The sequence below is a fragment of the Carassius gibelio genome, chromosome B17, assembly GCF_023724105.1.
Source record: "Carassius gibelio isolate Cgi1373 ecotype wild population from Czech Republic chromosome B17, carGib1.2-hapl.c, whole genome shotgun sequence".
NCBI classification, from domain to species: Eukaryota; Metazoa; Chordata; class Actinopteri; order Cypriniformes; family Cyprinidae; genus Carassius; species Carassius gibelio.
Window position 1 is genome coordinate 26,883,058 of NC_068412.1, and position 12,919 is coordinate 26,895,976.

Genomic DNA, 12,919 nt, shown 5'->3' on the forward strand with positions numbered 1-12,919 from the left:
TGACACAAATTTCCATTATGTTTTATTTTGTTTTTAGTAAATACAAAGATGATATTGACAATTGTAACTATGGCAACGTCCACTCTGAGACCGTTTTGTACCATGTGAAAGGTCCTTTCGTCGCTTTGCCAAAAATAAATGGTATGAAAATGTGACCATTTGGTTGCAGTCTGGAGCCCTGAGTTACTATAGTAACAAAGCAAGCAGTTGCTAAGAACAGAGCAAGAAAATAAGGGTTAATTCCAAACAGCTTTTTGGTACCCTTGAAGAGCACTTTGGGAAGGGGACATAATTTGTAGAGACATTCCAAACTGTCATGTGTTGGTATGCAAAACAAAGCACCAGCGAAGGAGTATAACAAAATAGTTATTTTAATATTCCACAGGAGGGAATAGGCAAATCCAAACACATATCCAAATTAATAAACATCAATAGCAGAGAAAGGGACCAATGGAGAACACAGGACTTATAAAAGGTGAACGTAATCAAGAAGAACAGAAACAGGTGTGGAAATAATTAATCAAAAACCATGGAAACTAACTACGCATGATAACGGAGACACAGAAAACTAAACCAAAACGGATCATACATGCAACACAAACAAAAGTGTCCCCAGATACAGATCCCCTGTAAAGAAGGGCAAAAAACATTTATTTGCAACAACTGGTGGTAGTGCTGAATGTGCAGTGATGCCTTACACCCTCCCTTCAAAAGAACAAACTTCAAGGGCTCTGGCCTTCGAAAAGAGTAGGGCATAGGGACGCTCACTTGCGTTTGGAATTTGCCACAAAATTTTCCTCCAGGTGGCACTCAGAGACTCACAAAGATAAAACATCTGTTGAACACATTCAGATGTCTTTATAAAATATAATAGCTGTCTACATTGTGTCGCATTTAGACTTAAGTCAACGTGTGTTTCCTTATACACACTGAAATTATGATTAGAAGAGAGAAAGTGTTTACAGTTTCAAGCAAGTTTGTTTCTTTCACTTAACATTGTGTCTCAGTTGTTTCTTTATGGATGCAGTTTAATCTCACACAAAGACACTGAACTATCATAATCAACCCCAAATCCAGCATAGAGGGGTTCAGTGAATGTGGTTTTAAATGTGTGCAAGCGTGTGAGTGTGTGTGTGTCAGTGACGCTGTAGAAGGACAGAGTACCAGCAGACCAATCCAGATACACTCCTACTCTGTTAGAGCGAAGTGAACTGCCATATATCACTGTGATCTTGTTATGACTGACAGTAAATTTGTTATTAAAACAGTTGAGACTCCAGGAATTTTCATTGGATCCAAACACACACTCCTTACTCTTTCCATACCTTCCGATTCCTTTATATGTCATTGATATATTAGTTTCTCTGCTCCATTCAGTCTCCCAGTAACAGCGTCCAGACAGACTCTCTCTACACAGAACCTGAACACACTCATCAAATCTGTCTGGATGATCAGGATACGGCTGCTTCCCTCTCACATGTGTCACCTTTGTGTTCCTCTCAGACAGAACGAGATGAGTGTTTGCTGTGTTTAAATCCATTGTGAGATCACATGCATCTGAACACAAGAAAAGATATTATAACATTAACACAGTTTCCTATTACCTCCTCAAAAGTTTCACAATGAACCAAAAATATTTTCACACCTCCCATAATGACATAAAAGTTGTCTATGGTGTTATGCCATTGCTTTGCCAAAGCATCTGTCAATTTAACATAAACAATTTAATAAATCCCAGAAGCCCAATAATATCAGTTATAGCCAGGGATTAACTTGCCTTATTCTTAAAATCCACAAAAGTAATGCTTTAAGCAAAACATGATTTTTTTTATACTTAAAAAAATATATATATTAGTATCTAAGTTTCTTGGCTTGTATAATTAATACAACTTTTTATTTTCCTTTCAGATGAAACTGTTTAACTGATATATAGTATCTTGACCCTTGTGTAATATGATTTATGTTATTATGCATTTCATTATTCAGCTTAAATTAAAGTGAAATTAAAGTGATGTATGGCAAGTATGTTGTCCCATGGTCAGAATTTGTGCTCTACATTTTAAATACACAATTAGATGAATTTACCTATTTTGTTAATTTTATATTAAATGGCAAATATAATTTTAGTGATATCAGATGTATTTCATTTCATGAAAAAAAAAACTTGTTTTCTTGTTTACTAGTGAAAGGTCATCAGTCGTTTCCCAAGTACTTTTCCAATTCAAAGTTCACATCTAGCCAAGTACTGTTCAAATCCAAAGAGGTGACTTGTGTGAACTTGAGGCACCCCTTGAGTTTTTGTATTGTCTGCAATGGAACTGGCATTTTTAACAAATGATGTAACATAAATCAACATTTTTATAGTCTCCCTCTGATTTCAATGAACGATTTTTGGGAGGGGTGGGTGGAGTGTGTGTTTGCATGACCATAATCTTTCTGCATTGTAAATGAGTGGAAGGGTTGCCCCTTCTTTTTTGTCAATTTTGTTTTCTGCATTGTGGTGGATAGTGATTTTATTTAAAAAAATACAAAAAATTCCTTTCACACAGCTACATTTACTCAAACTGTTGGAAATATAATTTGTAATGCAAAATTTGCATAGTAAAGGTCTACACTTGCTCAAAATGTTCTTGTGCAAATGCACTCACTACATGAAGGCGGATATGAAGTGGATAAAAAAGGTGATAAAAAAATTGTAATTTTATCACATGCTGACAGATGTGATAAGCCAGCTGAATTCAGTCTTACAATTTCAGTACCTTAAGCAATGGTAATTTCCCATGATAAAATTACTTATTTTAAAATATAGTTAATTATTTAATTGTTATTAAATAATTACTTACAGCAAAGTGAGTATTAGTAATTTGTTACTTTACACCCTTGATCAAAGCTGATAAGAGGTTAGAGTCCACCTTAATATCCAGGTAGAAGTTAGTTTATTTTTTATTCTGTTCAATTTAATCACTGAAATAGCAATGGAGCTCTTAATGTTGCTTTTACAGTACACTAGATTGATGAATTTAAATCTAAAATAGTGATGTGTCGTTATTGAATGATTCGTTCATTTTCAGTCGCACATGTGCAATATTCTATAGATTGTGTTCCACTAGTAGTAATTCACCTGTCCGTCAATGCAGTCTGAGCCGGAAAGAGAACTGATTAGTTCATAGTTCAGGTTTATTGGGTTTTGACTCGTTCCTTTATCACATGACAGACCCATATGCTAACCCAATGCAGTCTGAGCCGGAAAGAGAATTAATTAGTTCATAGTTCGGGTCTGCTTTAAATGTTGTCCATGATGGCAAAATCATTTTGATGAAGATATTTTTTTTCTGTTTGTTGTTGTTTTTTTGTTTTTACAGTGGATTGTATGATTTATGTCTTTTGAGTTCACCCTTCAGATTAGACTTTATAACTGTAGTGTTACTTGTTTAGGATTCAAAATGTTATTTGCTTTTAATTTAGGTCATTATGTCCTTTTTGAGCAATCTTCTTGTACATATACTAGACCAAAATGTCAAGTCTGCCTAGGAAAAGCAATTATTATAACAGCAAAATCAAAATTGGATTAAAAATGAACAAACTAGGCTATAAATACTTTGTATTGTAGGCTTGGATTATTATAGTATTATATAGCCTAGTGTTTATTTACTGAAAGACAGTTGAAAAGACCAATTAATCAATATTTTATTTATAACAGGGCTTTATTTATTTATAAAATAACAACACACCACAGATCCTGAAAAAAAAAGTTATAAAAACACAGTGACAGAAATGTCAGAAATAGTGTATGGGGCTGTCACGTGATTAAGGAACGACTCGACCCGAAGACTCATGAGATGAACTAATCAATTTTCTTTCCGGCTCAGACTTCTTTGGTTTAGCATATGGCTGTCATGTGATAAAGGAATGACTTGAACCCGAAGACTTGTCTGACAAGAGGTGAGGTGAGCTAATCACAGACTGAAGAACCAGGTAAAAAATGTATGAATCTTTTCTGTATCTTACAGCATTTTAGTTTTTTATTATTTGTAGTGTGATCAACGTTTGCGTAAGTACTAGATGTGTTGCAGAAGTAACACGTAACATTGTAATTACATTTTGCTAAAATGAACAAAATTAATGAAATTACTCAAAAAAAGATTTGTTTATTTTGCTGAACGAGACACAAAATCCGAACTTCCCATCACTACTCTAAAATGCATAACATTTTCTAACGAGGGACAATGCCCTTGGACCCCAAAAGAGGGTTCAATATCAACCCACCATAGTCTCACAAAATCCTGTGGAAAACACAGAAACACAGCCATGATTATTTAGTGTGTGTGTGTGTGTGTGTGTGTGTGTGTGTATGTGTATGTGTTTGTCCTACATTTCTTTAGTCCTGCGGTAATCCTGATCTCTCCTCCATGTTCCACACTATGAACACAAAAGATGTCACTCATTTTACAGAACACAGCAAATACAAACACATATGAATCCTACAAACAGTTTGCATTAAAGTCATTTAAAGCTTTTATTGAGGCCATAATGTAAATGTCATGGCTTTGGCTTTCATTCTATATGTGTCCAGCTATTTTTAGCTGTATAAATCAGCTTGTTTTGCTGCTTGATATTGCAAATTGTTGTCTAACCATATTATTTTATTATTATTTCCCTATAGCAGCTAATGAACCGGAAGTCTCGCCCATAGGCTTACTTTTTCACATTGAAAAATAACATATACATTCAGCAGACACTTTTATTCAAAGAAACTTACAAATGAGGCCAATGGAAGCAATAAAAATCAACAAAAGAGCAATGATATACAAGTGCTATGACAAGTCTCAATTACCCTAACGCAATACACGTAGCAAGGATTTCTTTTATATTATATTATATAATATAATAAAAAGAAAACAGATAGACTAGAAAAAGAATAGAACAAGCTAGTGTTAGAGGCTTTTTGTTAATTATTTAATAATAAGAAAAATAAATAGGAATACAAAAAGAATAGAGAAGATAGGTTTTTCTCTGTCGCAAAGACTAGAATAATAATAGAGTGCTAGAGTTAAAGGATCAGATAAAGATGGAAGAGATGCGTTTTTAGCCGTTTCTTAAAGAATTCTTAGGACTCAGCTGCTCTGATTTAAATTAGCAGGTCCTTCCAACAGGAGGGAACATTTAATGAAAAAGTCAGTGAAAGTGCACTTTGGGATGAACAATAAAGCAATGTTCACTTGCACAATGCTTCTAGAGGGTACATAAGACTGTGGTGGTTTTATAGGAAAATATCAATGCCTTGAATTTTATGCAAGCAGCTATTGGTAGCCAGAGCAATTTGATGAAGAGAGTTGTCTGTTTAAATCTAGATTAAAAACGCATCTCTTTCGCCAAGCATTCGAATAATGTATCTCTTAAATTGTGAGTGTAGTTGCATCTGATCAAATGTGCATTTTTATTCATTAGCTTGGGTTAAACTAATTTTAGTTTGTTGGATCAGCAGCTAAGCTAATGATGTCTCTATTTCGTTTCTATGTTTTTGACTAGGATAAACACAAGCTCCAGTCTGGATCCAGAACACCTGAGAAGAGACGATGCTGACCCTCAGAGGACCTCAGATGATGCTAACCCTGAATCAACAAACAGAACTAACAATTATTGCTACAAGTGTGACTGCATCATATAACAATTATTAATTAATAATATTAATAATGTTCATCGTCTAGCTGACTACGTCTTGTATTAATTTTTTCTAAAAATCCTGTCAAACGTGCACAAACTGACAGTCACCACCATAAGCTACTACTAAATATTTATAATATTTAATAATAGTTGCTTTGTAACGATTCGTATTGTAAAAAGCACTATACAAATAAACTTGAATTGAAATTGAATTGAATTTCTTTTTAGCTCATTAAAAATTAATCTTGCTGCTGCGTTCTTGATTAATTGAAAAAGTCAGACGAACACCAATCTTAACTTCAATGTTTCAACTGTTTTTGAAAGAGTTATCATTGTGCACTTCTGAAACCAGACTGGTTGCTATCAAGGAGGTTGTTTTGTGTGAGAAAGGCAGAGACTTGGTTGAACAAAACTTGATCAAGTGTTTTTGCAATGAGAGGTAGAAAGGAAATCTGTCTGTAGTTCTCTAAAAGAGATGGGATAAGGGTGGGTTTCTTAAGTAGTGGGGTTATACAAGCCAGTCTAAATGTTGAGGGAATAACACCCGTGTGAAGGGATGTATTAATGATGTGTATGAGTGGAGGTACAACTGCAGGAGAAATGGCTTGAAGGAGATGAGAGGGAATAGGATCAAGCGGAAAAAATGTAGTAGGATGAAGATGAGTTTATGAGTTTAGAGACTTCTGCCTCAGAGAGTGAAGAGAAGAATGTGAAAGAATGTATGTTTGCTACTAAAATGTGCTTGGCGGATAGACAAGATTTGGACAGATGTTTTGAGACATGCAAGGATCGTTGTACACTTTATAGTGTACACATGCACAAACAAAAAAAATAACAGGATGATTGTTAATGTTGGACATACTTGAGTGTGTCCAGGCTGTAGTTTGGATCAGAGAGCAGCTTGACTAATGATTGTCCTGGGTGATTGTAGCTCAGATCCAGCTCTCTCAGGTGTGAGGGGTTTGAACTAAGAGCTGAAGCCAGAAAACAACAGCCTTCCTCTGTCACCATACAGCCAGATAATCTACAAACACACACACATAAACCCCATCATATTTGGTGTGATTCCTGTAAGTTTACTTTAACAAAATGTAGGGCTGCCCTCAACTAAACAGGAGTCTGCATCAGAATTTTAATAAATATGCAGTACTGTGCAAAATCTTAGGCCACTAATATGTTAACCAACAAAAATGGCTTTAAGTCAGTTATTTCTGTATTTTGCTGTAGTTTGCCAACAGTAAATATTGACTGAATTCTACTCCAGTCACACAATCCTTCAGAAATCTTTCTAATATTCAGATTTTTTACTCTTGTAAAATATATACAAATAAAAAGCAGTTATTTTAAATAGTAAAAATACTTTATTGCTTAAAATGAAAAATAAGTTACTGCTTTAGCAAACTGGTATTGACTGGTATTGTGTAATGTTGAAATATATAAATGAACATCACATAACTAGCATTTCCAAAGTGTATATTTTTTGTGCTCTAAACTAAATGATAAACTACATTATTAACATAATTGTGATGGTCACTGATACTAGTAGTACAGTAGAACATTTAGATTAAGTGAATTAAACTTCATGTTTCACTTGATTATACATTTAGTCAGGAATTATAGATCCAACAAAAAGTCCAACTATATGTATCGTGTATCGCCGATAGTCAGAGATATCGACATAAGCAGATTTCTCTGTCGATAATCAAGATGATATTAGGCTCATTTTCCTATTAATGTATTAGATTAAATTAATAATAATAACTATTATTTTTATTTTTATTAGGTGGCTTAACATAATTCAGGTATCAAACTGCCCAAATATTTCACTTCTGCACCGCATTTCACACACGCAGAAGAAATAGAGCCTGTAGTCGCTGAAGTGGTCCGCTTTGACTCAGATAACTTAAATCCATGAAATGAAAGAGATAGAAAATGAGGAGTTGGTGTACCACACATTATATGGCTGGTACACGACAACGTGCTCTTCTCATGATCATGCATTAATCACATGAGAGATTAACTTTTTCTTGGCGTTACAAATAAAGTAAAGATAAAACGGCAGAGCCAACTTATCATCCATAGTGGTTCTCAAGTAGTCCTTCTCTTAAAGAATGATCACTTAACTTATAACGCACACTATGTGGTGATGACGTAGAAGGACTATGTGAGAACCACTATGGATGAAAAGTTCGCTCTGCCGCCTTTTTATTATTTTCATGCACTCCGCAATATAATGTGATGCATGCAAAATTCATATTTTTGGCCGTTACAAAGTCTCCATCCTCAAACAGATGTAGATTGTCTGCAGATATAAGGAATTTCATTGTACTTTAACAAGTAATCTGAACGGTCTATGTGTGTAATATTTTAAAGATCCCTCACTAACTGAGTTTAATGTCACAGTTATGTTAGATTTCTTGTTTCTGTGGCGGTGAGTCAGACTCGTCATGTGGCGTGTGGTCCTGAGCGCTGTATGACTGATGCATCAGTTCAATTCAAATTACTCCAAATAAATGAACTTATCTGTTTTAAATACTTTATATTTTACGTGTTAATTTATGCCCAATATAAGTGTTAAACTGCTGGACTTTAAATTAAATCTACTATTGAATTTCACTGTTGACTGATTTTGCAGAACATTTAGACTGATAACTTCCATGCGCAGATGTGGCAGATTTGTCACCGAATGTGTGATATGACAGTTGTGTTTGACTATGTATGAACTAGCTGTTTTAAATACAGTATTTTTATATTTAATGTTATATTATCAGTATGTTTTGAAGTATATTTTTTCGATTATTGGTGATTCCATAGGCTCTCTCATGCACCTGCACAGTTTAAAACACCAAATAGTTATCCTATGACAAGAACAAAGAGTCTCTCTCATGCTCCACCCATGCATGATAATATTGTGTATCGTCGATCTCAAGGTCTGACGATATGACGATTTAAAAAAAATAACCATATCGCCCAACACTACACGTTATGTGAAAACATTAAATACAAGTGTGTGTGTGTATATATATATATATATATATATATATATATATATATATATATAAACCGGGGCCTTTATTTACCTGAACTGCAGAAGGTAACAGGCTTCTAGCAGGCTTTTATTAGAGGCAGGCCTTTATTTCTAATTCCATCAGTTTGATAAGTAAATGTTTTAAATAACCCGTTTTAAATTAAAAGCGATAGCGTTCGAGTGGACAGAGATCATTACATTAGCACAGAATCAGTTCAGAATCAATCACCAAATGAATCAGTTTGGTTCAGATGCGCTCTGTGTCACGCTAAATCACGCATGCACAGTATCATCAGCTCCTCGGTTCTTGAATCCGACAGAAACGGTTCTCGGTTCAGTGTACCGTTGATGCAAAAACCGATGCTACCGGTTCTTGACTCGAGAATGAGAAACGCTCTGGCAGTTGGCGTGTACGTTTGTTATCTGGCTCTGCTGATTATCCACACAAATTTTCCCTCGGCCTTTATTTAAGACTGGCCTTTATTTTTCTTCACTATCAGAGGCCCGCCGTTTATTTGACTACTAGGGATGCACCGAAATGAAAATTCTTGGCCGAAACCGAAAACCGAAAAAGAGAAAACCAAGGCCGAAAACCGAAACCGAATTATGCCAATTATTAGTACCATTGCATTTATTGCTATGACCGTGTACTAACTTTACTAAAATTAAGACATTGCAATTGCATAAATTAATATTAAAGTTTCAAAGATAATTACAATTACATAACGTATTTAAAAAAAACATAAAAATACATAATTACAAATGATGCAAATATTTATTAAGCATATTGCAACAATGCACAGTATAAAATAAAATTCAAACTAAAAATGTATCCCACTCATGTGTATATTTAATAATAATGTACAGGCCTACTGGCCTGCAGAAAGGTTTTAAAATGAACAGTTCTCTCATAAAAACAAAGTGCATTTAGGTGAAGTGCATTTGAAATTTTTATATGTAGGACTAGAAAGTGCATTACTTCTACAGTTGGCAAGACTGTTATCACTTCTGCGGATGGGGACTTCAGACAGATAACCATCTAGCTGTTGAGCAGTTGAGCTTGTCATCTGCCTGACATTTGAGAAATATTTGAGAGAGTGTATTTAAATAGGGCCAGGGGATAAATAAACATTGTTATCAAATTAAAGCAGAAATCTAGCATAAATACGGCTACAATCTGATATTATGTATGTATGTGTGTGTGTGTGTGTGTGTGTGTGTGTGTGTGTGTATGTGTATATATATATATATATATATATATATATATATATATATATATATATATATATATATAGTAGCCTAAGAACAAAATAGCCAACGTATTATTATTACTTGAGGCACTTTCTTGCAGAATTCCACTGAACATATCAGACAACGATGGTGCATGCCACTCATCTGGTGCAGAGATCAGACTTTTTTTCTGCGCTCTGATCTGTCTCCTGCGCTTGGCGCTTCTCCGTCTCCACGCGGGTTCTCCGCATCCAGCGCGGCCTGGATCATTTCTTGTGCGCGCTGTCTTATTTCCGCATCCAAGTAACGTTAATGGTCTTTATAACGCGGATCAAGCACATTCGCGATGAAGTGCAGAGGATCCGAAAAGATCTCAATGAGACGTGTGCTAACAGACTTTATAAGACTGTACTTTTCTTTGTTTTTACTTCGTGGTCTGTCTTAATCTCTTTGTTAGGAGACGCTTTAGTGCTGCGAATAAAGGAGTAAGAAGAGAGAGAATGTTCTCACTGGTGTGAAGTGAATGTCGCGGGGAGCTCGTGGTCTGCGCTATGCAGCACGTGCAGGTCGCGGTTTCTGTTTGCGTCATCACAACATTTCGGCCGTGTTGTTTCGGTGATAAAAGTCTATCGGCCGAAAACCGAAAAGGCCATTTTCGGCCGAAAATTTTCGGTGGCCGAAATTTCGGTGCATCCCTATTGACTACCGGTTTTTATGTGCGGAATGAAGGAATATATATATTCAAAAGACTTACTCTTGTTAAGCATGTCATTCATTATTCGGAGGAAATCCAAAACTCAAATCTTGAGGTAATCCTCAGCGCATCTTCTTGGGGTGAATTATGTCTTATTCCTCTCATCGTGAATCAAATAGTAAAATAAAAAAACTTCAAGAACAGTCTCGCGGCTTTGTTTCTGTATGGGTGTTTACAAGCCTCAAGATTCAAGTGAAACATTATAATCTCAATAGCGTGTTCAGCGCGAGGGTGTAGTCGCATTAGATATAATGAAGGGAGACGTGAAAGACGGACATCGCATTGTTTTCATATGGATTACTTTATCACAAAATATTTGTTTTCGGTAGCACTTGCTTAGTTTAAAAGTATACATGTCAAGCTTTCTATAGATATATCTCTCATGTCTCTTCATTGAGTATTCACTGAGTTACAATTCATTTTAATGACTCGTTTCTAAATGAAGATCACCACAGACCAAGGCTGCAGACAGTGCTCCCTTTACAGATTCGATTGATGTATTGCTCTTATCCATACAATCAAAACTGAAAGTGTAATTTAAGTTCTTTTCGGGCCTATCAAGAGAAACATGTATATGCAGGGATCGACTCCAAAGGGTTAAGTGAATTAATTTTAAAAAACAACAGACTGGAGGAAATACAAACCTAAAAGTCCTCAAACACACTGGATTCTGTTGATATATTGCAAACACTCAGAAGAAGAGCAGAAAGCAGAATCAATTGTCAAACTTTTTTTTTCTACCTCAGTATGTTGAGTTGACAGTGTGAACTCTTCAGTCCATCAGAGAGCAGCTTCACTCCTGAATCCTGTAGGTCATTGTGACTCAGGTCCAGCTCTCTCAGTGAGTTTGATGATTGAAGAGATGAAGACAAACTTTCACAGCACTGACCAGTGAGATTACAGCCAACAAGTCTATAATACAGGGAGAAATATAGTTTAATAAAGGGGAGATCGGTGGGTTAACATCAATGTAATAATCAAATGACTAATTTCAAAGTCTTGGAAATGCAAGAAAAGTACAGGACCCATCTAACTAAACTGAGAAATACTGAAATCTCAAAAGCTATTTGACAAACTCACATTAACAACATGTTCAAGACAGCAATAAATATGATATGAGAGTCATTCTTAATTTGTGGTGGCAAGTGGTGTCCTTCTACTTTACAACAGTTGAAGTAAACTTGAGATAGCAATAAATCATAAAATGTTTGCATATATGTATTCTGTAGGGCAGTGTTTTTCAATGATGGCAACAAAATAACTTGGGCTGGCACCGCTCGGTAAAACGGGAAAACCAGATCCAGGCAGAGCTCAGCAGCGGGTAGACAGTCAGCGGAGCAAGCAGTCAGGAGGGAACATGCAGAGCAGTGTTGAGACGAGCAGTCAAAATCAACAGAGAACTGGAGCACTGGACAAAGCAAGGTTAGAGTCAGACTCGAGTGACAAGCGCAAACTGAGAGCAGATATACTGCGAAAAAACTGGCGAGAAACCAATGAGCAGCTGTGCTGCATGCAGCTGCTGAGTTGAAGGGAAAAACAAAAACAAAGACACGATTTATTCTTAAACCAAACTAGCAAACTGGAATAGTGGAAGCATAGTTAGTTTTATATTAATTTTTTGTTATTTAATTATATATATGAAATGATGTTATTAAGTCATGACTTAGATATTTTTACATATATTAACAATATTATTATTTATTTTAATAGTAATTGGCCGCAGCCCACAGGTTGAAAATCACTGCTCTAACCATTAGGCCACGACTGCCCATATTCTTATTTAAAATGTGTATATATAAAATTAAACACAGTTGTTATGTCATAATAAGTTAGTTTTTATTACCTCAGTTTGAGTTGACAGTGTGAACTTTTCAGTCCAACAAAGAGCAGCTTAACTCCTGAATCCTGCAGGTCATTGTTACTCAGGTCCAGCTCTCTCAGTGAGTTTGATGATTGTAGACATGAAGATAAACTTTCACAGCACTGACCAGTGAGATTACAGATGGACAGTCTAAACAGACCAGAGCACAAAGATCATTATATACCTATCCAAAATAGTGTTTGAGATATATATTGCCAAAGCCGATATATCAAATATGCCAAATATCAACCTTGGCTATGTTTTTCTGTTTAGCCAATGCGTTTGAGGCGGGACTTTTAATTTGAAGGCACTGAGAGTGGCAGCACCTAAGCACACAGAGCTCACATTCTCACTTGTTTACCATCGTTAACAGTTCTGTTTA

The 12,919-nt window shown here is 35.5% G+C and overlaps 1 protein-coding gene across 2 annotated transcripts in view; it reads right to left on the bottom strand.

The window, feature by feature from the left end:
• LOC127976159 (NACHT, LRR and PYD domains-containing protein 3) overlaps positions 1-12,919 on the bottom strand; it is a 579,287-nt gene that overhangs the window by 44,507 nt on the left and 521,861 nt on the right. The window contains exons 5-9 of one of the 2 annotated variants that reach the window (XM_052580377.1): positions 12,520-12,687; positions 11,418-11,588; positions 6,527-6,688; positions 4,373-4,419; positions 68-1,557 (exon numbers count right to left, since the gene is read on the bottom strand). In XM_052580377.1, the coding sequence (XP_052436337.1) occupies positions 1,016-1,557; positions 4,373-4,419; positions 6,527-6,688; positions 11,418-11,588; positions 12,520-12,687 (1,090 nt within the window). In that variant the 3' untranslated portion in view covers positions 68-1,015. Of the gene's footprint in view, positions 1-67; positions 1,558-4,372; positions 4,420-6,526; positions 6,689-11,417; positions 11,589-12,519; positions 12,688-12,919 lie in introns of those variants that run through there. The other variant, XM_052580370.1, reaches the window with a different exon arrangement.